At 42.4% G+C, this 26,875-nt stretch overlaps 3 protein-coding genes across 12 annotated transcripts in view; 2 read left to right on the top strand and 1 right to left on the bottom strand.

Annotated features, from left to right (window-relative positions):
* The first annotated feature begins 5,879 nt into the window (after positions 1 to 5,879).
* Positions 5,880 to 8,562, top strand: LOC124045770 (60S ribosomal protein L22). Its single transcript, XM_046365374.1, has 4 exons — positions 5,880 to 5,947; positions 6,461 to 6,574; positions 7,569 to 7,693; positions 8,370 to 8,562. Exons 1-4 carry the CDS (start codon positions 5,936 to 5,938, stop codon positions 8,512 to 8,514), a joined length of 396 nt encoding a protein of 131 aa, XP_046221330.1. The 5' UTR covers positions 5,880 to 5,935; the 3' UTR covers positions 8,515 to 8,562.
* A 1,324-nt stretch (positions 8,563 to 9,886) lies between these two features.
* Positions 9,887 to 17,098, bottom strand: rcc2 (regulator of chromosome condensation 2). Of its 2 annotated transcripts, none has more exons than XM_046365372.1 (11): positions 16,963 to 17,098; positions 15,639 to 15,859; positions 15,367 to 15,460; positions 15,054 to 15,197; positions 13,523 to 13,743; positions 13,291 to 13,405; positions 12,956 to 13,122; positions 11,887 to 12,067; positions 11,423 to 11,601; positions 11,203 to 11,280; positions 9,887 to 11,094 (listed from the first exon to the last, which is right to left on the bottom strand). In XM_046365372.1, the coding sequence occupies exons 2-11, from the start codon at positions 15,843 to 15,845 to the stop codon at positions 10,990 to 10,992; spliced, it is 1,491 nt and encodes a 496-aa protein (XP_046221328.1). In that variant the 5' UTR covers positions 15,846 to 15,859; positions 16,963 to 17,098; the 3' UTR covers positions 9,887 to 10,989. The 2 variants fall into 2 exon arrangements, with proteins under 2 accessions (XP_046221328.1, XP_046221329.1); XM_046365373.1 differs by lacking the exon at positions 16,963 to 17,098 and adding an exon at positions 16,633 to 16,786.
* A 1,241-nt stretch (positions 17,099 to 18,339) lies between these two features.
* The window catches only part of LOC124045768 (rho guanine nucleotide exchange factor 10-like protein), a 30,043-nt gene continuing 21,507 nt past the window's right edge, over positions 18,340 to 26,875 (top strand). For 3 of the 9 annotated variants that reach the window (XM_046365365.1, XM_046365369.1, XM_046365368.1), the window contains exons 1-6: positions 18,341 to 18,853; positions 21,742 to 21,805; positions 24,469 to 24,750; positions 24,920 to 24,947; positions 25,906 to 25,970; positions 26,194 to 26,259. In XM_046365365.1, coding sequence (XP_046221321.1) covers positions 21,769 to 21,805; positions 24,469 to 24,750; positions 24,920 to 24,947; positions 25,906 to 25,970; positions 26,194 to 26,259 — 478 coding nt within the window. In that variant the 5' untranslated portion in view covers positions 18,341 to 18,853; positions 21,742 to 21,768. Of the gene's footprint in view, positions 18,854 to 19,084; positions 19,139 to 21,741; positions 21,806 to 24,468; positions 24,751 to 24,919; positions 24,948 to 25,905; positions 25,971 to 26,193; positions 26,260 to 26,875 lie in introns of all 9 variants that reach the window. The other 6 variants (XM_046365363.1, XM_046365362.1, XM_046365364.1 and 3 more) reach the window with 6 other exon arrangements.

A 26,875-nucleotide genomic window follows, 5' to 3' on the forward strand; every position in this document is an offset into this window, starting at 1 on the left:
AACCATGAGATCAAAATTCCCTGGTCTGATGAAACCAAGATTAAACTCTTTGGCCTGAATTCCAAGTGTCACGTCTGGAGGAAACCTGGCACCATCCCTATTGTGAAGCATGGTGGTGGCGGCATCATGCTGTGGGGATGTTTTTCAGCGGCAGGGACTGGGAGACTAGTCAGGATCGAGGGAAAGATGAACAGAGCAAAGTACAGAGAGAGCTCCTTGATGAAAACTTATTCTAGAGCGCTCAGGACCTCAGAACCAAGACAATGACCCTAAGCACACAGCCAAGACAACGCAGTAGGCGTTGGGACAAGTCTCAATGTCCTTGAGTGGCCCAGCCAGAGCCCGGACTTGAACCCGATCTAACGGCTCTGGAGAGCCCTGAAAATAATTGTGCAGCTATGCTACCCATCCAACCTGACAGAGCTTGAGAGGTTCTGCAGAGAAGAATTGGAGAAACTCCCCAAATACAGGTGTGCCAAGCTTGTAGCGTTATACCCAAGAAGACTCGAGGCTGTAATCGTTGCCAAAGGTGCTTCAACAAAGTACTGAGTAAAGGGTCTGAATACTTATGTAAATGTGATATTTCTGTTTTTTTAATTTGTATTATTTGCACAAAAAAACTAAACAGTTTTTGCTTTGTCATTATGTGTAAATAGATGAGGAGGGAAAAAACGATGTAATCCATTTTAGAATAAGGCTGTAACGTAACAAAATATGGAAAAAGTCAAGGTGTCTGAATACTTTCCGAATTAACTATATAGTGTAAATGTGATTGCATACAAATGTAGCAAGGTTCAAAATTATTATGTTTCAGTCAAATTTTGTATTTTTTGGCGCTTCCTGCGGTCAATTTGCAGTCTACAAATGATTTGTTATTATGTTTTCGGTTCATCTGCCCAAGATAAAATTGGCCCACGGCTGTAGGTAATAGAGTTATAATTAGGAGAATGCACTCACTATGATGGCTTGGTCCAGCCTTTCACAGCTTTGCATATGTGCTGTTTCAATATTGCTTAATAGTTGACTATTTAATTATTTAAGTGATAAAATATTAGGGATAGGAGCTGACTGTAACTCACACTTGCATGTCTCTGAAACAGTTGATCGACAGCATGGACTCCTCTGTGGAGAACATGATGTACAGCTAGCTCATCGTGGAGGGCTGTGGGTAGACAGACAAACAGTCACGATCAGACATACATGCAGACATTACAATGGAATCTCTGAGAACAGAGAATTTGAGTTTGAGAGCCTTGGATTTCACCAACATTTTCAGTACACCTGCTAGTTTATCCGTAAAATATTTCTAGCTGTTTTTAAAGGGGTACGTAACACTTTAAGATTGAAGAAGATTGTAGTTTTAACACACCACATGTTTTGTGGGCCCCATCGTGTGATTGGCAAGGGAGACAATGTCGTGGCGGGAGAGTATCTTGTTCTTGTGGGTTGTTTCCCCAAAAGCTCCACACAGCGGCTGGCTACAAGAGTGTGCAAAGCTGTCAAGGAAAAGTGTGGCTACTTTGAAGAATCTCAAATATAAAATATATGTTGATTTGTTTAACACTTTTTAGGTTACTACACTACTGGTACTGTAGTATCACACTGAATTCTGACAAACAACACTGCATATTACTTTACACCAGTGTGATTTCCCATGTCATTAACTGAATTAATCTCATAAACAAACATGTTACTAAGAGCATATTTTCAGTCTTTTAAGGGGAGCTAGAGGATTGACTAGACATGTCCCACACTTAGTAAGGTCCAGTGTAGCCTCTCACCCTCTCATGCAAGAGCATTGCAAATAGAATGCTCAGAGTTAGGCAACCCATAGAAAACAGAGCACATAGCCTATATGACAGAGCATTTAATATCCATGTCAGTAAGTTAGTTATGTCATGTTAAGCTTCATGTGATTTATGCTAAATAAACTCATATGCATCCTGGAAATACCACCACAATCTCATCTAAACTAGTTTGCACTGACATTAACATATCCATATCCACAGTACTGCAAAATGACAACGTTATATACAGTGCCATGCGAAAGTATTCGGCCCCCTTGAACTTTGCGACCTTTTGCCACATTTCAGGCTTCAAACATAAAGATATAAAACTGTATTTTTTTGTGAAGAATCAACAACAAGTGGGACACAATCATGAAGTGAAACGACATTTATTGGATATTTCAAACTTTTTTAACTAATCAAAAACGGAAAAATTGGGCGTGCAAAATTATTCAGCCCCCTTAAGTTAATACTTTGTAGCGCCACCATTTGCTGCGATTACAGCTGTAAGTCGCTTGGGGTATGTCTCTATCAGTTTTGCACATCGAGAGACTGACATTTTTTCCCATTCCTCCTTGCAAAACAGCTCGAGCTCAGTGAGGTTGGATGGAGAGCATTTGTGAACAGCAGTTTTCAGTTCTTTCCACAGATTCTCGATTGGATTCAGGTCTGGATTTTGACTTGGCCATTCTAACACCTGGATGTTTATTTTTTAACCATTCCATTGTAGATTTTGCTTTATGTTTTGGATCATTGTCTTGTTGGAAGACAAATCTCCGTCCCAGTCTCAAGTCTTTTGCAGACTCCATCAGGTTTTCTTCCAGAATGGTCCTGTATTTGGCTCCATCCATCTTCCCATCAATTTTAACCATCTTCCCTGTCCCTGCTGAAGAAAAGCAGGCCCAAACCATGATGCTGCCTCCACCATGTTTGACAGTGGGTATGGTGTGTTCAGGGTGATGAGCTGTGTTGCTTTTACGACAAACATAACTTTTTGCATTGTTGCCAAAATGTTCAATTTTGGTTTCATCTGACCAGAGCACTTTCTTCCACATGTTTGGTGTGTCTCCTAGGTGGCTTGTGGCAAACTTTAAACGACACTTTTTATGGATATCTTTAAGAAATGGCTTTCTTCTTGCCACTCTTCCATAAAGGCCAGATTTGTGTAATATACGACTGATTGTTGTCCTATGGACAGAGTGTCCCACCTCAGCTGTAGATCTCTGCAGTTCATCCAGAGTGATCATGGGCCTCTTGGCTGCATCTCTGATCAGTCTTCTCCTTGTATGAGCTGAAAGTTTAGAGGGACGGCCAGGTCTTGGTAGATTTGCAGTGGTCTGATACTCCTTCCATTTCAATATTATCGCTTGCACAGTGCTCCTTGGGATGTTTAAAGCTTGGAAAATCTTTTTTATTCATATCCGTCTTTAAACTTCTTCACAACAGTATCTCGGACCTGCCTGGTGTGTTCCTTGTTCTTCATGATGCTCTCTGCGCTTTTAACGGACCTCTGAGACTATCACAGTGCAGGTGCATTTATACGGAGACTTGATTACACACAGGTGGATTGTATTTATCATCATTAGTCATTTAGGTCAACATTGGATCATTCAGAGATCCTCACTGAACTTCTGGAGAGAGTTTGCTGCACTGAAAGTAAAGGGGCTGAATAATTTTGCACGCCCAATTTTTCAGTTTTTGATTTGTTAAAAAACGTTTGAAATATCCAATAAATGTTGTTCCACATCATGATTGTGTCCCACTTGTTGTTGATTCTTCACAAAAAAATACAGTTTTATATCTTTATATTTGAAGTCTGAAATGTGGCAAAAGGTCGCAAAGTTCAAGGGGGGCGAATACTTTCGCAAGGCACTGTAATCCAGTCCTGGACTCAGGTCTAGGGCTCAGGTCCTCCGAGAGAGAGAGAATTAGAGAGAGCACACTTAAATTCACACCGGACACCGGATAAGACATAATAAATACTCCAGATATAACAGACTGACCCTAGCCCCCCGACACATAAACTATTGCAGCATAAATACTGGAGGCTGAGACAGGGGGGGTCAGGAGACACTGTGGCCCCATCCAATGATACTCCCGGACAGGGTCAAACAGGCAGGATATAACCCCACCCACTTTGCCAAAGCACAGCCCCCACACCACTGGAGGGATATCTTCCACCAGTAACTTATTCATCCTGAGAAAAGGCCGAGTATAGCCCACAAAGATCTCCGCCACGGAACAACCCAAGGGGGGGCGCCAACAAGGCCCCTTAGTTGGTCATTGATTTGATAAAACAAAGGTAATTTGTTCCATAAGAAATTAAAATACTTATATCATGCCATCCACTAAATGAATGGAATGACCCATTTTATGTTTCCAAGCTGCTGTAATACAGTCACAAGAAACCAAACTTTCTTACCCACAGTGGCGGCAGGAGAGTTGGCCTTTGTGGTAAAGGTTCAGCAGACAGGGGTGTTTGTACTGCTCATGGCATACCAAGGGGTGACAGTTGGTACTGTCTGGATCATATAGCTTCTCCAAAAGGCAGAATATTCTTCCACACCACAGAAGGTTGGTGGCATCTTAATTGGGGAGGACGTGGTAATGGCTGAAGCAGAATTGGTGGAATGGTATCAAATATACCAAACACAAGGTTTCTATGTGTTTGATGCCATTCCATTTGCTCCGTTCCAGCCATTATTATGAGCCGTCCTCCCCTCAGCAGCCTCCACTGCTCCACACATCTGAAAATACAACACAGGAAAGCCCATCATAGTGATGCTGATCTATGTCAGTGACGTTTCAGAGAATGATTGAAAATGCACCTGTAAGCCTATACTTAATGAATATGTTAAGAAGCAGATACTTAATAAATATAATAAGAATATGGGCTGAACAATTACCTTGCTGCTTGCTGCCTTATCAAATCAAATCAAATGTATTTATATAGCCCTTCGTACATCAGCTTGTATCTCAAAGTGCTGTACAGAAACCCAGCCTAAAAGCCCAAACAGCAAGCAATGCAGGTGTAGAAGCACGGTGGCTAGGAAAAACACCCTAGAAAGGCCAAAACCTAGGAAGAAACCTAGAGAGGAACCAGGCTATGTGGGGTGGCCAGTTCTCTTCTGGCTGTGCCGGGTGGAGATTATAACAGAACATGGCCAAGATGTTCAAATGTTCATAAATGACCAGCATGGTCGTATAATAATAAGGCAGAACAGTTGAAACTGGAGCAGCAGCACAGTCAGGTGGACTGGGGACAGCAAGGAGCAAGGAGTCATCATGTCAGGTAGTCCTAGGGCTCAGGAATGACAGATATGAGGAGGGTCTTTGAGTGTGACTGAAGGGGATGGAGTGCTGGCCTAGTAGAGCCTCATAGGGGACACTGCTGGCTCCACTGACTCCTGCCAAATGTCATGCATTGGTTCCTAATGCAGAGCGGAACAATAAAGGGATCACATAGTATATCTTGTCATGTTTTACCTTGTTGTCTGCCTCTCTGCTCACTAAGAGTTTATTATGTCACTATTGGCAAGGAGCTATAGCCCAAGAACTGTATATGTCATTATGAAGGGACCAATCAGATAGGGTTATGATGATGCCATTCTGAAGGGATCAATCAGATAGGAGGGTTATGGCAATGTCATAATAAACAACCTACCAGAGCAGGGTTATGGTGATGTCATAATCAAGGGATCAATCAGAGAGCAGCGTAACAAAGAACCAATGAGCGAGCAGGGTTTTGACAACACCATTATGATGGACCTCTGATTCAGAGGGTTTGGGTTAAATGTGGAAGACACATTTCGGTTGAATGCATTCAGTTGTGCAACTGACTAAGTATCCCCTTTCCCAAATAGGTAAATATGGACCAAAAAACAACATCCTAAGTGTTTTCCTGTATATTTTTTGTTTGTATTGTTTTTTTGTTACAATTTGTAGAAGGATGTATTGTTTCTAACACGTTTGTACTTGTTATCCTTCAAAATATATGGAATTTCAATAAGATGTATAAACAATAATGTTAAGCCTTTTAATCGAACTCTGATGCCGTGATTGTATTGATTAGATCTGCGATTGATTCATCAGGCCAAAATGTAACGCACGCGCAAACCCAGCTCTTCCTTTCTGCTAAATTCTTCGCAATGGCTCCTGTGGTGGGTACAATCGCGTGTGGAAAATTGTTCAAATATATACATTTTTTCACACTTAAAATGGCTGTACATTATTTGTATAAATCGGGGCATATTTGAGAGGGCTTATGTAATCGTTAATCATGCTAAACAAGGCACTGAATTGGGTTTTGTTTTTCACGAGGCCCGCTAAATTAGCAAGTTTTTTTTAAGTTTAGCTAACGTTAGCTTGCCAGATCCACCACGTTGTAGCTACACAAAACTAGCTTAACATTTTTCTGTTCGTTTTATGGTCAGCAGTAGTTTGATTAGTTAAATAACAAAAATGTTGGTCTTTACTTATAAGGAGCCACCTGACAAACGTCATCTTAATTGGGGATTAGCCTAGACATAGTTGATGTCTACGGTTGTAGCGCGTATGGTGGTGAACTAATGTTAGGTAACGTTAACTGTTAGATTCTAGGCAGCTAACTAAACGGAACAGCTACAATGGTAGTGACTGTCATAGTTTTAATTGGCTGTCAATCTTATCTGCAGAAGAAGCAGAGCACCAAGGGGTCCAAGGGTGGCAAGAAGAAGAAGCAGGTCCTGAAGTTCACTCTGGACTGCACCCACCCTGTTGAAGATGGCATCATGGATGCTGCCAACTTTGTAAGTAGTTTAATAGTTACACTGACAGGTTTTATACCTGTGCCTGGTTGCAAGGAAGATTATAATATTTTAGTTGCACAAACGCCCTTATTCGAAACCCCCATTAGCCACAATCCTGAATGATTTCTACCTTTCCACAATGGTCACTTGGTTTAGTATAAACTGAAGGATGGAAGGAGCTTATGAAATGACAGTTCATGGGATCGACATGTTGAACAGAATCGTCCAATGCAGCTGTTTTTTTTCTCATCAATTAATTTATAGGTAACAATAATGTACTGTACTGTGATTGTTTCTTTATCATTTTAAGAGAAAACATAGCTTCTTAGCAATGAGCAATTTCTCAAGCAAGAATTTTGGTAGGGCTATAGGAGTGGTCTTAAGTGGGGAGGAGGACACTGAAAATGTGCTGTCATTGGTAGGTTTGGAACTCTGATTGGTCTATTAACTAATTTACTGTCTAGTGATGTCACCAGGAAGGACAAACCACCATTCCACCAAAACAGGCTTACATTTCAGGCTGTTGTTTCAAACAACTTACACTAAAAGGGTTTTTATCATCTTCACAATTTCACAGCATTATTCCAACCTCATAGTGTGGAAATGTATATAAAACTGGGCCTTTAAATTTCAAGTGGGGTTTACACTAGCTAGCGACCTGCACAACAACACACAACTAAAAGCCAACTGTGTTTGCTGACAGAGCAAGAGACTAGTTGGTCACTCCATGAACAACAGTTTGCTTTAGATCCAAGTGAAGGTGTGATGTCACTAATGTGCTCCAGCCAACAGGCTAGTTTCACATCCACTACACTGTTGTTGTCGCACTGCTTTGATTTATCTTGGCCAGGTCCCAGTTGTAAATGAGAACTTGTTCTCAACTAGTCTCTGGTTAAATAAAGGTGAAATAAAAAAGTAACGTTGGGCAACTGTCAATCTTTTGTTGTTGGAAATTAGAAGTATATGCTTACAACGTATGTTTTAATGGTTAAAGGAGCAGTTCCTCCAGGAGCGCATCAAGGTGAATGGGAAGGCTGGAAACCTGGGTGGTGGTGTGGTGTCTATTGAGAGGAGTAAGAGCAAGATCACAGTTTCTTCCGAGGTCCCCTTCTCCAAAAGGTATGGTAACTGCACTGGCAACTCAGGACTGTAGTAATCATATTGCAATGCAGACATTTGTGTATTTGTTCTTGGGAAAAAAATAAAATATTTATTAAATGTCTTTCACCCAATACATTGTTTACATGTTCAAGCTATTAAAACGTTGGTAAATGCTTATGTCCTCACAAAATAATTGCTCATATGAATAATTGACTTACACTTTTGCACTGCTTATGATGGATAAGAGGCCCTGTGTTTTTGTAGCCTTTATCTGTAATATTTTTGTTTAGGTTGCTGGTGTTGATATTGATGATGCCAATATTGACTTTTGGCTATGTAGAATTCAACTTAATAATTCCCACTTAACCAACTCCCAAATGCTTTATGACTTTCCTCCTGCATCTGTCATGCACCAGTAACATTATGTGCATGAATATACACTGGCTGTGAACTGATTTCTCCCTCTGACTTCGTTGAGTTTATCCACCCCTGCCCATGAATACGCTAACTGCACGTGACTGCGCTACAGTATCATTCTTCAACCTTTGTGCTGTGTTTTTGTGATTCATTAAGTTGGGTTGAGGTGTACAGCAACATCAAAAAACATTAGGTTGTTTTGTATGTGTATATTGTTTGGGGAAAACATTGAAAGCCAAAGCGCAACCTCACACATCTGAATGCCATCTGTCTGTAGATATCTGAAATATCTGACCAAGAAGTACTTGAAGAAAAACAATCTTCGCGACTGGCTGCGTGTTGTGGCCAACACCAAGGAGAGCTACGAGCTGCGTTACTTCCAGATCAACCAGGATGAGGAGGAGGAGGAAGATGAGGATTAAACCTCCTGTCTGCTGGATTTTGTACATTTAATAAATTCTTAGAGTACTTCTTTTGTACTTGTTTTTCTCTATGGTGACAAGACAACAGGTATGTTCACTAGGAACCAACAAAAGCAAATGGTTCAAAAAATGTGAGGGATCTAGCTGAATTTGTCCAGCAAGAAACTCATTTTGTATCTGGGTGACGATCAGTCAACAGTGTTGTGACAATGCAGTACACGAGATCAGGGATGGGCAACTGGCAGCCCTTTTTGAAGGCCATTGGATCTATTTAAAATAAAATTGTCAGGATCTCGTATTATTGCAAGTTAGAACAGACAAGGTGCAATTTAAATTTGGTTGTGCATCAGTTTTTCTGCTTATATCAGTCACCAAATTAAAAAAAAAAATATTGGTAAATTAGTCGAGGCCATCTAAATTTAGTAATCATGGTTGAATTACCGGCCTGGGGGGGGCCATTGATTTTGTTAGTCTGATTGAAACCGGCAAATATTTTTCACCCTATGGTAAAATTGCAGGAAATTAGCGGTAGAACAGCTCACCCCCCCCCCCTGCTAAAACGTTTAGTTTGCAATGTCACACAGACCAGGCAAATGCAGCCCCCACCCCCGCACAAGATGAAGCTAGCCATTTAAAAATCTGGACAGTAGTCAACCTACTGCTGTTAATCCAGCATAACCAAATAAATGCCAAGTGTTGGGCCACCGTAATAGCTTCAAAGCACCTTGGCATAGATTCTACAAGTGTCTGGAACTAGATTGGCAGGATTCAACACCATTCTCCATCATTTGGTGTAGGTGAAAAACGCTAAGGCACTTCAATCTGACTGATACAGCCATGGCATATGGTTTAAATCGATTTCATGCTCATAAAACCAGTCTTGTGACCGCTTGTGGATGGGAGCGTAGCCATCGTAGCCAAAATAAATTATACATGACCAAGCATGATGGGATGTTAATTGCTTTAACACAGGAACAACACCTGTGTGGCACCTGCTTTTAGTGTACTTTAGATCCCTCATTTACTCAAGTTTCCATTATTTTGGTAGTTACCTGTACATCATGAATCTTTAGTATTTGGCAACTCTGAACCTGTGTAAGGAGTGATATGTTCATTAGTAAATGGGGAAATGTGCTTATGGCAGACAAAGCCTGGTAAGATGAATTAGAATAGTGACACCAAATGAAGTAGTGGATATAGCCATCAGTATGTACAAAACTGGCCTAGCAACTGCAAAATACAGTGGCTGATTGGTTATCAAATGTACTCACACCAACAGTAGTGATAAGATTTACTGAGACTAGCAGAAGTTAGCATTCCCTCCCCACTTGAAGTGGTGTGGCAGGAGGCAAAAAAGACTAAAGAAAAATCACCCAATTTACATAAACCTTTATTACCATTTCCATGAAAAAGTTTCAAAATGTTGAACAAGATGTGGGTCTTCTGACCCAGACAAAAACTATTTGTTGCAATACAGGTAGACTAACAAATGAAAAGAAAACCCATCTTGATTTAAAACCAGAATATCCACTCATTGCATACATACTTAGTTGACCATTTGCACTAAAACAGAAGCGTAAGACTCAAGTCCTCACAACCCACATTTCTGCTGGTTTTCATTGCCAAGAGTGCACAGTGACCACATCTGGTTTCCCAGGCTAAAAAGAGTCACTGAAAAAAAAGGCAAGAATGACAACAAGCAGACACTGGCATTTGAGGGACAGTTATGCATCCTCAACACCAACATTTAATCATACAAATGAAGAGACATAAAACCAAGGAATGTAACAGAAGTCAATGGCTGGAGAGAATCGACTTGGTGGCACATCTCAGATCCTGATTATGCTCTGACAGTGCACACCGATCAACCAGACACAAACAGTAACACTGCCATGGACTTCAAGAACAAAGTTTAAACTACATTTTGCTATTAGTCTTTGGGAACAAATAACAAATGCATTCACTCCATACCCCGAAAGACTGTTTCAAAAGGCACAGATATGGAGTGTTGGTCTTGAATTGATCCCTCGCTTGGAAATTAAAATCAGCCCGAAGAGGACTTTGATGTAGCACCCATTATTGTGAGGGAGACGAGGGCATTGATCAGTTCACAACTGAAGAATAAAAAGAGACGTGAAAATAGAGAATGCTTCAGTGGACTTGCAAGGGGAATAAAGGAGAGTATGAGTAGTAGAGATCCTCTCTCCAGCTGTAGATGTCTGACTGTTGTGAGGTCAGGGCGAATTCTGTCCAGAGTGGATTTGTTTCCGTTTTTGCAGCGTATTTTCTCTGAATTAACCTCAGAATATATGTAGGCCCGACTTGTTTTTCAAGGCGTATGTATACATACATACTCGTGAGAGCCCACCCTCCCCAGCCATCCATCATGACTTACAGTTGACCTAGAGGGCCTCTGAAGTGAAAGCAACAACAAAAAAAAAAAAAAACAGTGAGAGGTGGCTGGAGGATACCATATTAGAGTGTGCGTGGGTTGTACTCTGGCAGCTTCTTGAGCTTCTCTTGTTCCTGTGGAGTGTCCTGTCTGGCGATGACCAGGGAGTGTGCATATCCCATCACCACCTGTAACCACACCACAGTGAGAATGGGCCCAAACTAGTGAACACACAAATGCAGTTCCCATCTACAGAATGATTCAGTGTTTATTCAGTCTCTGTTGCCGCTCCATACCTGTTCAGCGTAAACTCCATCCAGGCTCTTAACCTCCTGAGCAGTAGTGGAGGACTTGGCCTTGTTGTCACCGTAACCCTGTAACAAACACACGTCATAATAGGTGGAAAACCTGGAACACATGCGCCAATTCAGCAGTCTTATGAGCACACCAGCACCTCGGTATGTTTCTAAAATGGTGTGAGAAATATGTTTTATACATACAAATATTACGTCTTACCAGCTCGCCAAAGGTAGGGGAGGGTCCCCAACTGATGGTGCTGTCGTCTGCAGCGATAACGATACTGCTTTTCCCGCAGGCCAGACTGCGGACCTTCCATCCACACAGGTCCTGTACAGCCTTGGGGTACATGGTAGATTCCCGCGAGGTATTTGTGACCCCCCAGAAAAACAGCCCCCCTGGACACGGAAGGTAATTAGCATAGCTTCCTTATTAAAAACACCAGCATCCTGGTCAAGAGTTTCCAAATCACGTAATGGCTATGGCGTTAGACTGACAGATGCTAGGTTCAAAACCTGGTTAGTGTACCCTTTGAAATCACCACAATATACATCAGGTACTTAGGGAAGTAACAGTATTATGGGTATAGTGGTGTTATATTGAGAATAGGGGTTAAAAAACATTTAAATGTTTTATCTATTCATTACTCAACATTCAAAGGAGTTACGCATTGTATCCCATACCCATTTCATTGACAGCGAAGGAGCACTGGTAGCCAGTGTAGATTTGGGATGCCCCGCGCCCGGGGAAGTCAAAGAGCTTCACCAGTCTGGGCACCATCTCGTCCTTCTGCTCTGTGTGACCCAGCCGCCCATAGCCACCAAAGCCCCAGGAAAACACCCGCTTCTGGGAATCCAATATCAGCTGGACACACACACAAAGTTTACACACTGACCCGAGTTAGCCTCGTGCAAAAAAAAAACCATGGTAGAAAAAAAGGTATTTGTGAATTAACCAGAGCCATTGACAGTGAAAACACATTGAGTAGAGTATCGCTTTCAATGCAGGCTGGTGCCAAATGTTCAGACCAGCTTAGCTCCTTTTTGGACCCAGATTTAAGGATCAGAATGGAAGGGTCTCCATCTGCAGGGTTCATTAACTATGAAGGGAATACTCGACATTCAGAATTTATGCAAAAGCAGAGAGTAGGCTCAGTTGGTAGAGCATGGCGCTTGCAACATCAGGGTTGTGGGTTCCACGGGGGGACCAGTAAGAAAATGTATGCACTCACTGTTATGTCGATCTGGATAAGAACATCTGCTAACTGGGGGGGGGGGGGGACAACTAATGTAAATCAACATTTTGGCTAAAAGCACATTTCTAAAATTCACATTTCCACATTTCTGTCTGATGGGGGTTATTCATAAAGTGATTCAAAGCAGCAACTCCCCCCTACAGACTAGGGAGAGAGCCATGAGTCTTCCAAAACACGACCATGCCGAGCCGCTCTGCTTCTTGACACACTGCTCGCTTAACCAGGAAGCCAGCCGCACCAATGTGTCGGAGGAAACACAGTCTAGCTGGCGACCAAAGTCAGCTTGCAGGCGCCCAGCCCGCAACAATGAGTCGCTATAGCACGATGGGAGAAGGAAATCCCGGCTGGCCAGACCCCCCCCCCCCCAAACGGCGCTGGGCCAAACGTGTCTCCCGGTCACAGCTGGCTGTGCCTTAAGACTGCTGCACCACTCGAGAGGCCCTCAGCATTCCTTCTTTAAGACAATGAATACAGGACCTGTTTTTTTCTCTCCTCACCGTGTGATTGCCTCCGCAGGCGACATCTCGGACCACCACGTTGGGTACTGGCGTCACCTGGCCATCCTTACTCTTCTCGATGAAGATGGTCACGCGACGTGCAATGGTCTCACAGTCGAACTCAATGCGCTGGGCGCGGGCAATGAACTTTCCATCAGAGTTGTGTCCTGTGACCCAAAACAAGGTAAAAATAAGTGCTATGTCAGTGTTTGATTTGGAATGATTTTTGACTGGGTCACTGTGCTGCCATTTAACTCTTTAAAGAACAACTTTGGCGAAGATATACATATATATATTTTTTTTAATCGGTCCAGTACTATTAGTTAAAACCATACCTAGCTGGCCATACTCTGGGCATCCGAACGAGTAAAGGTTCCCTTTGCAGTCCACCACCATGCTGAACTCTGCCCCACACGCCACCTTGACCAAGGGCTGCCCGTTGTACTGGATCTGAGAGGGGCAAGGAGAAGATTCAATAAACACAGGCTCATTAAGTGGCCATATTAGACCTATAATAAAGCAGCAACAATAATGAGGCATATGAATAGGGAAGTTTATGTTGCTTACCGGGGCTGGACTGAGGACTGCATCAGTTTGGTTCCCCTGGCCCAGCTGACCCAGTTTGTTCTCGCCAAACGAGTAGGCGGTGCCACCCTCAGTCAATGCCAGGGTGTGGTTGCGTCCACAGGCTGCAGCCACCACCACCTCGTCTGCGAGGGCCTCAATCAGCTTTGGGGCCTCCAGGCGCTTAGTGTCCCCGTGACCCAGCTGACCCTTTTCATTTCGACCTAAGAGGCAGGAGGTCGTCAACATGGACCTTTCCTCCTGGACTCAAACCAGCTAGAATGATTGCATCGGAGATATACAGTGCACTCAGGCCCCTTGACTTCTGCCACATCTACAACCTTATTCTAACATGGACTACATTAATTTTTAACCAATCTTCACACAATACCCCATAAAGACCAAGTGAAAACAGGACTAGAAATGTTTGCAAATATATTAAAAATAAAACAAAAATACCTATTTACATAAGTATTCAGACCCTTTGCTTTGAGAGTTGAAATTGATCTCAGGTGCATCCTGTTTCCATTGATCATCCTTGAGATGTTTCTACAACGTGATTGGAGTCCACCTGTGGTAAATTCAATTGATTGGACATGATTTGAAAAGACACACCTCTCTATATAAGGTCCCACAGTTGACCGTGCACACCAGAACAAAAACTAAGCCATTAGGTTGAAGGAATTGTCTGTAGAGCTGTGAGACAGGATTGTGTCGAGGTACAGATCTGAGGAAGGGTACCAAAACATTTCTGCAGCATTGAAGGTCCCCAAGAACACAGGGGCCTCCATCATTCTTAATTAAAAATAAGTTTGGAACCACCAAGACTCTTCCTAGAGCTGGCCGCCCAGCCAAACTGAGCAATCAAGGGGAAAGGGTCTTGGTCAGGGAGATGACCAAGAACCTGATGGTCACTGACAGAGCTCCAGAGTTCCTGGTGGAGATAGGGGGAACCATCCAGAAGGACAACCATCTCCGCATCAGTCAACCAATCTGGCTTTTAAGGTAGAGTGGCCAGACGGAAGCCACTACTCAGTAAAAAGGCACATGACAGCCAGCTTGGAGTTTGCCAAAAGGCACCTAAAGACTCAGACCATGAAACCAAGACAATGCAGGAGTGGCTCAGCCAGAGCCCAGACTTAAACCCGATCGACCATCTCTGGAGAGACCTGAAAATAGCTGTGCAGCGACACTCCCCATCCAACCTGACAGAGCTTGAGAGGATCTGCTGATAAGAATGGGAGAAACTCCCCAAATACAGGTGCCAAGCTTATAGCCTGTAATTGCTGTCAAAGGTGCTTCAACAAAGTACAGAGTGAAGGGTCTGAATACTTATGCAAATGTGATCTTTATTTGTAATAAATTTGCAAACTATTCTAAAAAAAAATTGCTTTGCCATTATGGTGTGTGTAGGAGTTGAAAAACAATTAACCATTTTATAAAAGGCTGTAACAATGTGAAAAGTCAAGGGGTCTGAATACAGTGCATTTGGAAAGTATATAAACTACAATCTATTACAGTACAACATTCCTACCCCAGCTCCAGAGCTTGCCCTCTGTGGTGATGAGGAGGCTGTGGGCGGCACAGGGCCCAGACACCACACTGCTGACCTGCACGTCATTCAGGCAGCCGTAACGGTGAGGACCCCACAGGTTCTGGCCTAGGTTCCTGAAGGCCGCTGCGAGACCACACACACACACACCACAAGTGACTTCAATACTGCAGTCAATTAGGATGATTACTTTAAACTTCCAAAGCAGGTAGCACTAGTGCTATTGAGGGATAGCTTTGATTCTGGAGCCTTGCACTACGCAATGTTTTCATTACAGGACTTGGCAGGGTTATACCTTGTGCTTTCGGAACCTCTTTTCTTCCAATGAGATCCCAGTTGGTGGCCCCGAAAATGAGCAGTTGACCTTTGACTTTAGGTAAGTCAAGTTTCTACGAAAATGACAGATCAGTGTTTAAGATCAGTGGGTCTTTTTTTAGTCTGCATAACCACTCCTTATTCATTTGACTAATAACATATCTAGTCATGTTAACCACAATTCTATAGTCACAAACCCCTCTTGGTGAGCTGGACGTTTTGATTTGACCTCCTGCAGGTCAGGAAACTTACTATTTTTTCTTTAATGTCGTCAGGCACAGTGACTGGTTGAAGGCCTGACTTTGCAGCAGGCTTGCCAGGTTTCTTTGTGTTCTCCTGCTCTTCATAATCATCAAATTCATCATCACTGCTAAACTCCCTTTCCTTCTTTTTGCCTCCTGCCCTCTTCCTCTTGATCCCACCATTTCCAGAGACTTCAGTTACCTTCTTGCGTGGCATGTTTGTGAAGGTATCTGGGGGGAAACAAAACAGACATGCATTGTGATATCAATGGAGCGGCAGGTAGCCTAGTGGTTGAAGCGTTGGACTAGTAACTGAAAGGTTGTTAGATTGAATCCCCGAGCTGACAAGGTAAAAATCTGTCGTTCTGCCGCTGAACAAGGCAGTTGACCCACTGTTCCTCGGCCGTCTTTGAAAATGTGTTAACTGACTTTCCTAGTTAAATATTTTTAAAATCAATACCGAAATCAAACTCTTGCTACGCTGAACTGATGACATAGCAATTTGCAATGCGTTTGAACTCAAGGAAGACATGTAAACAAACAGTCAAAGAAAACTAAACATATACGTAAACTTAACATGAAGACTAAGTTCAAGTATACAAGCCAAAGCCACAAATGCTAGCCAAGATTAGCCATAACGGCTCGCGGGTTAGCTAGCATTCCTGTCCGCATTTCTTTGTTGTCTACGTGCTAGCATAATCAGTGGCTACTAGATAGTTGCTCAAAAAAAGGGCCTGTTAGCAAACATACCACTAGCTAACGTCAGTTAGCTACGGGAAATGACAAATAGCCACACTGACGGTTTACTGGACTTTGTTAAATGAGTTAGCAAGCCAACAGTGCTAGCTAAGTAGCTAGCTAGCGTAAACTAGCAATCGATTTCTAAACTAAGACAAACATTGGGTAACGTTAGCTAACTAGTTACAATACACCCGATTAAAATACTTCCCCCCCCCCCCCCCCAAACTGTAAAAGTTGAAGGTGAGAAGAAAATTTAGCTAAACCTTTTGGCTTCAGATAATCTTCCTTCTAACGTTAATTCGGTGACTAACGTTACTGTAATTAACAAGCATGCAAGAGAGATATCCTAATTCTGCTGCTGTCGTGCATCTGTCCGTCTTCCACGTCTTTGATTGATTTTAAACAATAGAATATTGCAGTCTCCGGCTCTATGAAACCACGTGGGTACTGCCTTACATTGGTTAAATTCTAGTTAGTTGGATAATGCAAAAAGCCATAACTTGTGACATACTTACAACTTTGCCTTTTGTATATTAGCTGCTGCATGTGATTAAAGTTGTAAAATATAGCTAGTTATATGTTTCAATGCTTACCTGGGATTCGTTGTGGATGTCTGGCCTATAGGTCTTTTGATTGATGGTCTTTTATCGTTATGAGTCCTCCCTCCTTTTCTTCTGTCTTCTTTGTTAAAATGTAAATATGTGCAGAGACGTGACATACCGGTCGGTACTACAAAACACATGGGACATAGAAAATGTAAAGAAAACTACAACCCATTAAGCTACCAAAGTATTATGTCGCCCTCTTGTGGCGGGGGTGTGAATTACAATCCATGAGTGTAACATGTTTTACAAATGCAAATTGTTTATTATTATTTTTTGTATTTTATTTTAAATGTAATCTTTATTTAACTAGGCAAGTCAGTTAACAACACATTCTTATTTGCAATGACGACCTATACCGGCCAAACACGGACGACGCTGGGCCAATTGTGCACTGCCCTATGGGATTCCCAAACACGGCCGGATGTGATACAACCTGGATTCGAACCAGGGAATGTAGTGACGCCTGAGATGCAGCGCCTTAGATCGCTGGGCCACTCGGGAGCCCTCTATATAAGATAGAGCCACAGATAAAAGCGGACTTAGTTAAAACAATTATTTGCCAGAGCTAATTGCTCAATGTCAGTGAATTACATCCTTTTTAACTGTTCATTTCAACAGCCTGCCACTTTGTTTGGTAAATTTAGGGATGGGGTTTGGGAAATGTCACCACTGAAAGTCCATGAGCTGGCATGATCTTTTGAAACACATTTGGAGCTATACATGGTAGACAATGTATTTTAAAAAATAGGGCAATATAACCTTAGATTTTTATAATAGGGTAAATTTAGTGACAACAGTATAATGAGTTAATACATTGTGCCTGTGTAAATTAGTAAAGGCCTATAGGTGTCAGTCTTGCCTCTGACATCTGATAATGGTCGAGTTTGATTTCAAGTCGAATCAAATTGTATTTGTCACATACCCGAATACAACAGGTGTAGTAGACCTGACCGTGAAATGCTTATTTTACTAGCCCATAATTAACAAACGATGCAGTTCAAGAAAGAGTTAATAATTTTTTTACTAAATAATCTAAAGTAAAAAAATAATAAAAACGAACACAAAATAACAATAAAGAGGCTATATACAAGTGGTACCTGTACGGAGTCAATGTACTGGGGTACAGTTTAGTCGAGGTCATTTGTACATGTATATGCCCCGGGTAGGCGGGGTTTGCTCATTTTAGACAATACCACTGGTCCTTAGGAAAAATCTCCACTCACGTGGGGCACCGGGCCATGCAAAACGAACTCAACCATTGCTCTCCAGGGAGGGTTGTATGTAAAGATGTCGTCTGTACAGTCTACTCTCACACAGCAGGGTTAGCCCTGAGCTTCTGGCTGTAACCAAACAAAGGCTGTCACTAGTTGCTGTCCCTACACTAGGATTAGGAAACTCTCCTCTCTCTATGCTTTAGCGCTCAATCGCCCTCCCTTTTCCTCCCTCTTCTCCCGCAGTGCGTTAACCGGCACATCCCTACACGAGAGGCATAAATGCGCTCAACACCCCACCAGCCAATCAAGAGCCGGTTAACGCACTGCGGGGAGAGAGGGAGCGAGAGCACAGAGAGAGGAGTTTCCTGATCCTAGTGTGGGAGCAGCAACTAGTGACAGCCTTTGTTTGGTAAGAGCCAGAAGCTCAGAGCTAACCCTGTTTTATGAGAGTGGACCGTACAGAGGACATCTACAACCCTCCCTTGATTTAGCTTCAAGGGAAGGGGCTTGGTCATCAAGTCAAGTGAGTGTATTAGGGATGGTGCAGACTCGACAAACCGGCTTCGTTGTTAACACTTGGGGGTGTGCAGAGGAGAGTCCTTGGGATTAAGGGCTGGAGGAAGGCTTTCGGCTGGCTGGTGGTAATCTTTACAGAGAACAAGGAGGTGAGATCTCATTGTTTTTGCCTGTCCATTACACTCCGTTTCTCTGCATCATCACATTGCAACAAGGACTGGACCCCACTATGGAGGATGGGGAGGTGTGTGTGTTGGGGAGTGACCTCCAGATTTCAGGAGAGTGACCTGGTGCACTTGAAAATCTTACAGAGCAACCCATTTTGAGGAGAAGTGCATTCTGAAAAGATTGTAGATAACAAATTCTGCAATACTACACAGGGTCTTTAAATGCCTGAGGTTGACTCCTTTTGACTGCTCGAGAGAGAGAGAGGTGTAAGTATCTTCTAAAATATCCAGTGGTTTTACCTAGGGAGATAAGTCTAGGTGTAATGACATAAAGTACAACAGTTTCATATATTATTTTTGTCTTTAGATGGGATGACATGGTAAACTTTAGTGTGCAGCACCTGCTATAAGAACAGCTATTACCTTTATTGATGCATGTGGTCTGTCACATGCTCTTGTAAAGTCTGGGAAATGTCATGTGTGGGCATATTTTCTTGCAATGTTATGTGGTGCATTTTGAAATGTAATACTCACTTGCTGGTCATAAAATGATGCAGGTTAATTTTCATTCCCACAGTATTGTCTGACTCTTATGTTTGATCAAGCAGAACTGACTATTGCATAGTAATCCAATCTCTTGTCCCTGACCAAATACATTTAACCACCCTTATTACTTTAAATACCAACACAACTAATCTGCTAGTTGAATATAGATATCAATATTAAAAGTGACACGTATGAACTATTAAAAACTTCAGTGTTGCCGCTGTAACACATGTTGTCAGTAGTTTTTACATGCTTTCTTGCTACAGTGGGGCAGTGATGTTTGCGACATACATCCCAGAAACCGGGATAGAGGTTTCGATTGAGTAATGTCCTTGGTGTGGGAGTATGGAGTCAGTCACTGACTGGGGTTCCCTTCAGCCAAACAATCCATGCGCTGTTCTCTGTTCTCAGACTGACTGTAGATCAGAGGTTTCTCTCCGTTGGGGTCTATTCATAAGACCGCTCCATCTATGGGCGTCCTTCTCCCCATAGCCTTGTGAATTATTCATCAAAGTTGTATCCCAAATGGCACCCTATTATCTATATAGTGCACTACTTTTGACCATAGCTCTGTGGGCCTATGGTCTCTGGTCAAAAGTAGTGTACTATATAGGGAATGATATTCCATTTGGGACACAGGCCAGGAATGACCCTCCCTGGAGTGTGAGAGCTAGAAGTTCAAAACGCCCCCTCGAACAGCACGCTGCTACCACCTTCATTTATCAGAGTGTTTGCATTCAGCTACAGCCGCTAGTTGTTTTGATAAGCGTTCTTTGAATGAAGACCTTTGACCACAGTGTGGGTGTGTCTTTAGAATTAAAAGGTCCACCGAGTTGGGAGCCATTTTGATTTGTTAATCATTAATGAGGAGCATTTATGATCTTTCATGCCTGAGATGATAGTCATCCTGTGTTATGTGTTTATAGTTTCTGCCTGCCTTGCCCAGATCACAGTTGAGTGAAGTCAGTCTGTACTGCATGTCTGGATCTGCAACACACATCTGAAGAATGTAACACACGCAGGTAGCCTATGGCAGAACAGTCAACTGTGTGCATGCAAGGAACTGTCGCAAGGTGTACGTGTGTGTTTGTACTGTACATATAAACTCACCGGACAGTTTATTAGGTACAGCCGCACGTTCACAAAAATGGATCACTCCTACAGACGTGGCTTGTTATATAAAACAGGCATCAAGGCATTCAGTTACTGTTCGATTGAATGTTAGAATGGGCTAAACGAGTGACCTTAGCGACTTTGAGTCTGGTATGATTGCCGGACCCAGTATCTCAGAAATGGAATCCCTCCTGGGCATTTCACGCACAACAGTGTCTAGGGTTTACAGGGAATGGTGCTACAAACAGAAACATCCAGTCAGCACCAGTCCTGTGGGTGAAAACAGCTCGTTGATGAGAGGTCGAAGAAAATGGCGAAAATCGTGCAAGCTAACAGGCGGGCTACAAACAGACAAATAACAGCGCTTTACAACAGTGGTGTGCAGAACGGCATCTCGGAACGTGCAACTTGTTGGTTCTTGTCACGGTTGGGCTATTGCAGCAGACGACAACACTGGGTTCCACTCCTATCAGCTAAAACCTAGAAGTTACTGGCTCTAGTGGGCACGCGATCACCAACACTGGACAACTGTAGAGTGGAAAAACATTGCCTGGAACATGACAGGAAGTTCAGTTTACTTGAGTGGCCTGCGCAGTCCCCAGACCTCAACCCAATAGAGCATCTTCGCAGCATGAATGTACCGCTGTCCAATCTGCAGCATCTGCATGATGCCATTGTGTCAGCATGGACCACCATCCCTGTGGAATTTTTCCAATACCCTATAGCATGCCCCAAATAATTCAGGCTGTTCTGGAGGCAAAGGGCACTCAGACCCGGTACTAGATGGGTGTACCTAATAAACTGTCTGGTCAGTCTAGTCTTCACAGGCTGTCTTTCTAAGTGTAGGTTTGAGGTTGAGAGAGGTGAAGTGTCAACTATTACAGACCATTTGAGTGAGTTGTTCAGAGTTTCGTCACCATGAAATGCAGCAATACGTTTTCATAGAGTTATTTAGTGGATAGTTAGCCCTGGAAAAATATGTTACCGTAAGTCACTGATGTAACATTTATGGATATTTATAAGAAAAACAAACTTTTATGCTGATACTTTCAAAAAGGTCATTATGAAACGGACCCAAAAATCCAATAGACCCAAAAGTCCAATGGCCTAAAAAAATCTATATTGGAGCAAATCTGATATTGACATTTTGTCACATCGTATCAGGTTAAAGAATGTTCTCAGTGATTCATTGGGTTGATTTGTTTTTACAGAGGCTGATGTGACCACAGAGTACACCAATGGCTTCTCCACCCCCCCCACCCCCTCCAACCTCAGGTGAGTTTCTACTTTCGTCAGTATCATTATGTGCTGTAGATTTCTGCCTTACAAAGAGGAGATTTAGGTCAAATCTTATTAAAACAGTCATAAATAAACAAGAGTTATGGGGACTATTCTGTAACAACTCCCTATATATATACAATTACAAAGCGATTAGTACTATGTAACAGAGGCGGGTGGTAGGTGGTTCAGGTTGTAGTAATGTACATACGGTATGTCCATGTGTGATAAAGGATTTGTGAATCTATTTGGGCTTCCTCAAGCAGAAGTTCCATCTGAGAAGCATTCCTTACAAATCATATTTGGTAACAATGTGGAGACAAACATTGACTTGTGAGTTTTACCATTAAATTAGGTCAGCAGACACACAGTGACATAGCAGTGGCAGCAGCAGTACTAGTGTTACGTGCTACCTGAGGAATCTGTACACTCAAACATAAACAAGGAACCTGTCCCAGACAAACAGAGTGCAGTGCTGATAACATCCTGGCAGCTAACAGGCTCCAGTCTGGAGCTACTTAATCCCTTCATGGCTAGGGGATGGCTAGGGGATGGCTAGGGGAGGGCTAGGGGAGGGCTAGGGGAGGGCTAGGGGAAAAGGTGAGAGCTCCCGGCATGGGGTCTTAGCCTACTGACCATATGCTGCGTCAGAAGGACTCCTGCTGCCACCCGGGCCATATGTCTCACCCTCCACACGAATCCACCTGCAGAGAATAGGAGTACGGGCAGTTAACATGCACTAGCCAGACAAATGTTAGGCCCCTGACATGACATGCTTCTCTTTTAGGTATGTTCATTGTTCCTATATTTTGTTTGTGGCATGAAAGAGGATGGCCGTAAACTTAGCATCAATGTACCTGTTGAAGTGTAATAATGTTTTGACAGGGTAAGGTTTAATGTAGCAGAATAACAGTGCGTTGCGAGTCAGTTAGCCACTGTCATCTACAGGGCCGAGAGTCCTGGGATTTATGTCTAAATTGATTGATCCCAGGCAAGTCAGCAAGGTGATGTTATTCCTGCTTGATTCTGACTGTCAGGCAGATCCAGGCATAGGCTACACTCCTTAAAATGAAATGCTACCATATGTTAAGGTTTAGTCCTGCCCAGCGACTGTTTTCCTTATTAGACTTGGCACCACAATGACCTATAATCCGCTAGACCTATAGCGGCTAGACAAGTGGTACTCGAATACAATTTGAAACACAAACCGCCAAGCCGCACTGCTTCTTGACACAATGCTCGCTTAACCCGGAAGCCAGCCGCACCAATGTGTCGGAGGAAACACCGTACACCTGGCGACCGTGTCAGCATGCATTGCGCCAGGCCCTCCACGAGTCGCTAGAGCGCGATAGGACAAGGACAACCTCTGAATTTGAGGTAGGATGGAACTTTTGGCTCACATCATGACATTCTAATGTGATCTGATTATAATAGAACAATTACTTTTTCATCTGTGTAAGGGGGTGGGCTCTAAGCCAACCTTTCAGCCAGTCAGTGTAAATATCTTCAAATTTGTTTCATTACAGCCACACTATCAGACTGAGCATTTCAAGGACCAAACAAGGCGCAGGGAAATTATGAAAATATATTTGAGTTATTTTCATTAAACACATGATTTAAAAAAAATAAAATGACAGACTGCCGGGAGGCTTAAGAAGTAAAATGTTTTTGGTGTTTATTTTGGTCGGGATCCGCAGTCCATTTTGACCCTGTTCTGGGTCTGGATGCAAACTGCAGTGGCGCAGTCTACCTATTGAGTATGGCTGGACTAGACCATTGTGTTTAATGTGATAGTCACCTACCCTGTTCCTGGAGAGCTACAGTACCAGGTGTACAGGCTTTTGTTCCAACCCAGCATTAAAATATAACACAGTATATAAATCACCAACAGTGCATTTCCCCTTTTCCATATTTTGTGACGTTACAGCCTTATTCTTAAATGGATTACATATTTTTTCGTCATCAATCTACAGACAATACTTCATAATGACAAAGTAAAAACAGGTTTTAGAATTTTTTGCAAATTTATTACAAATAAACTGAAATACCTTATTTACATAAGAATTCAGACTCCAAATCATGTCCAATCAATTGAATTTACCACAGGTGGACTCCAATCAAGTTGTAAAAACATCTCAAGAATGATCAATGGAAACAGGATGCACCTGAGCTCAATTTCGAGTCTCATAGCAAAGAGTCTGAATACTTATGGAAGTAAGGTGTTTCTGTTTTTTATTTGTAATACATTTGCAAAATGTCTAAATACCTGTTTTCACTTTGTCGTTATGGGGTAGATTGATGAGATTTTATTTATTTAATCAATCTTGGTGTAAGGCTGTAACGTAACAAAATGTGGAAAGAGGGAAACGGTCTGAATACTTTCAGAATGCACTGTATCCTGAAATGCTGTTGCAGACCTCAATCTTCCCAATACTTTGCCTTAGTGTGAGTACCTCATTTAGACCTACAGTATTTGTTGAGAGAAAAGGCTGATCAGTAACAAATGCACTGGTAGTCAATAGTACACTGACAACATATGAGATCACTGCAGTGTTTTGGAAATAATGTGTTGTCTCCGGAATGATTGAAGATGCATTGTGTAATTGTAATTTGTAACAGCACGTCTCATTTTGTATAACTTTCTCCCCTCATGTTTCCAGTGCCTGTGTCCAACATGGCCTCTAAGATGGAGGAGGAAGAGGAAGGTATGAAGTTTGACTTTGACAACAGTGATGAAGAGTGCAGTACGACACCAGCGAACTCTGTCTCTACCATGGCCAAGGGCTTTGAAGCCACTGTGATGGCGGGGCTTGCATCAAAAAGGAACACAATGGGCCCTAGTTCTGCCCAAGACCCAACAGTAAAGCCAAGGCTCAATGGATGGCCGTCTGTTGGAAAGGAGGACCAGAGCATGCATTCACTCCCTCATTCCAATAGCTCAGGTGAGTCTGTCTCAGCATGGTCATGGTCCCATAGGATCTCATTCATAATTGCTTGGGTGAGCTCTGCCATGCTATCATAGATAAGCTTGTAGAATGAGACTGCTATTGACTGCATTGTTTTTATCTATGTAATAACTTAGTATAAACGTGAATGTTTTGTTTTCCACAGAGATGGCTGGAAGAAGGTCTCCTGAGGGGTAGGATATTTACAGTTTATATCTATAATGACTTATGATTAAACTGTATAGACGAAACCCATTCATACATTTATTCAAACACCTTATCTGTAATATCATCACAATTTCTTCCCAAACTTTGTTTCAATTGGGTGAGAACAGAAGTTAAACAGTAGCAGATGTTCTCATAAGTTACTAGAGATCATTAACTCTGAGGAGAATCTAGTCACTTTTACTGCTCAGTCACAAACACTATTGATCAATTTTGCTATACAATGTTATACAGTACACCACAATGTCCACTGTAATGTTATGTTATATACCACAATGTCCACTGTAATGTTATGTTATATACCACAATGTCCACTGTAATGTTATGTTATATACCACAATGTCCACTGTAATGTTATGTTATATACCACAATGTCCACTGTAATGTTATGTTATACACCACAATGTCCACTGTAATGTTATGTTATATACCACAATGTCCACTGTAATGTTATGTTATATACCACAATGTCCACTGTAATGTTATGTTATACACCACAATGTCCACTGTAATGTTATGTTATATACCACAATGTCCACTGTAATGTTATGTTATATACCACAATGTCCACTGTATTGGGGCTCCCGAGTGGCGCCGTGGTTTAAGGCACTGCATCTCAGTGCTACAGGCGTCACTACAGACCCTGGTTAGATTCCAGGCTGTATCACAACCGGCCTTGATTTGAAGTCCCATAGTGCGGCACACAATTGTCCCAGTGTCGTCTGTCAGGGTTTGGCCAGGGTAGGCCGTCATTGTAAATAAGAATTTGTTCTTAACCGACTTGCCTAGTAAAATTAAAATAAATGAATACATTGTCATCTTTGACATCAATTACTGCTCAAATGACATCTCCCGTTAATTAACCACCCATGGCAGCAGTGTCACTCCCAGATTTTTTGATGACCATATTTGTTGTCATTGTTTCAGCCGCTCTGAGCTGGGATTGTCAGGAGACACAGAGGGCTCTGGGAGAAGAAATAGCATTTATGAAGGTAAGGGACACTCTTGAACGCTTTGTTCAAATTGTAGGCCCAAGGCTCACTGTACATGTTACTTCTGAGTGTAATCATATTATACACTACATCTGACAATTCCTTGTTGTTTTATAGTCTATTGAGACAACTTTCCCTGGTAATTTGACTTTGTGTGATACAATGCCATAAGCCAGTACACATTGTAATGTTCGCCACTTATCTTTGTCAATGCCATCTCCAGCAGGATCTATGAATGAGTGCTACTACACCCCTATCTTAAAGGCTGACCACATAGACACTCAGACAGGTCTGTGACCCTGTTTCAGCTGGGCTGTGGTGTCACACATTGTGCACTTCCCTACTTTTACAATCATACTGAGTCACAAGTAGCACGATCACTGTACTTGTACACAGCCAATCTGTAAATAGCACACCCAACTACCTCATCCCCATATTATTACTTACCCTCTTGCTCTTTTGCACCCCAGTATCTCTACTTGCACATCATCTGCACATATATCACTCCAGTATTAATACTAAATTGTAATTATTTCACCTCTATGGCCTATTTATTGCCGACCTCCCTACTCTTCTACATTTGCACACACTGTACATAGATCTTTCTATTGTGTTATTTACTGTATGTTTGTTTATGTGTAACTCTGTTGTTTGTGTCGCACTGCTTTGCTTTATCTTGGCCAGGTCGCAGTTGTCAATGAGAACTTGTTCTCACCTGGCCTACCTGGTTAAATAAAGGTGAAACTAAAAATGTGACATCAGCACTGCATGGGGCACCAGCCCAGAATCACACTTAACCAATCGGATCCTTATCCATCCAATGGAAATGGATGGCTTATCAATCAATTGCAGACAAATCTAGGCTGTATTAATCAAGTACAGAGTAATCATTGCTCTAAAACAGA

This window comes from Oncorhynchus gorbuscha, linkage group LG10, assembly GCF_021184085.1.
Source record: "Oncorhynchus gorbuscha isolate QuinsamMale2020 ecotype Even-year linkage group LG10, OgorEven_v1.0, whole genome shotgun sequence".
Lineage (NCBI taxonomy): Eukaryota > Metazoa > Chordata > Actinopteri > Salmoniformes > Salmonidae > Oncorhynchus > Oncorhynchus gorbuscha.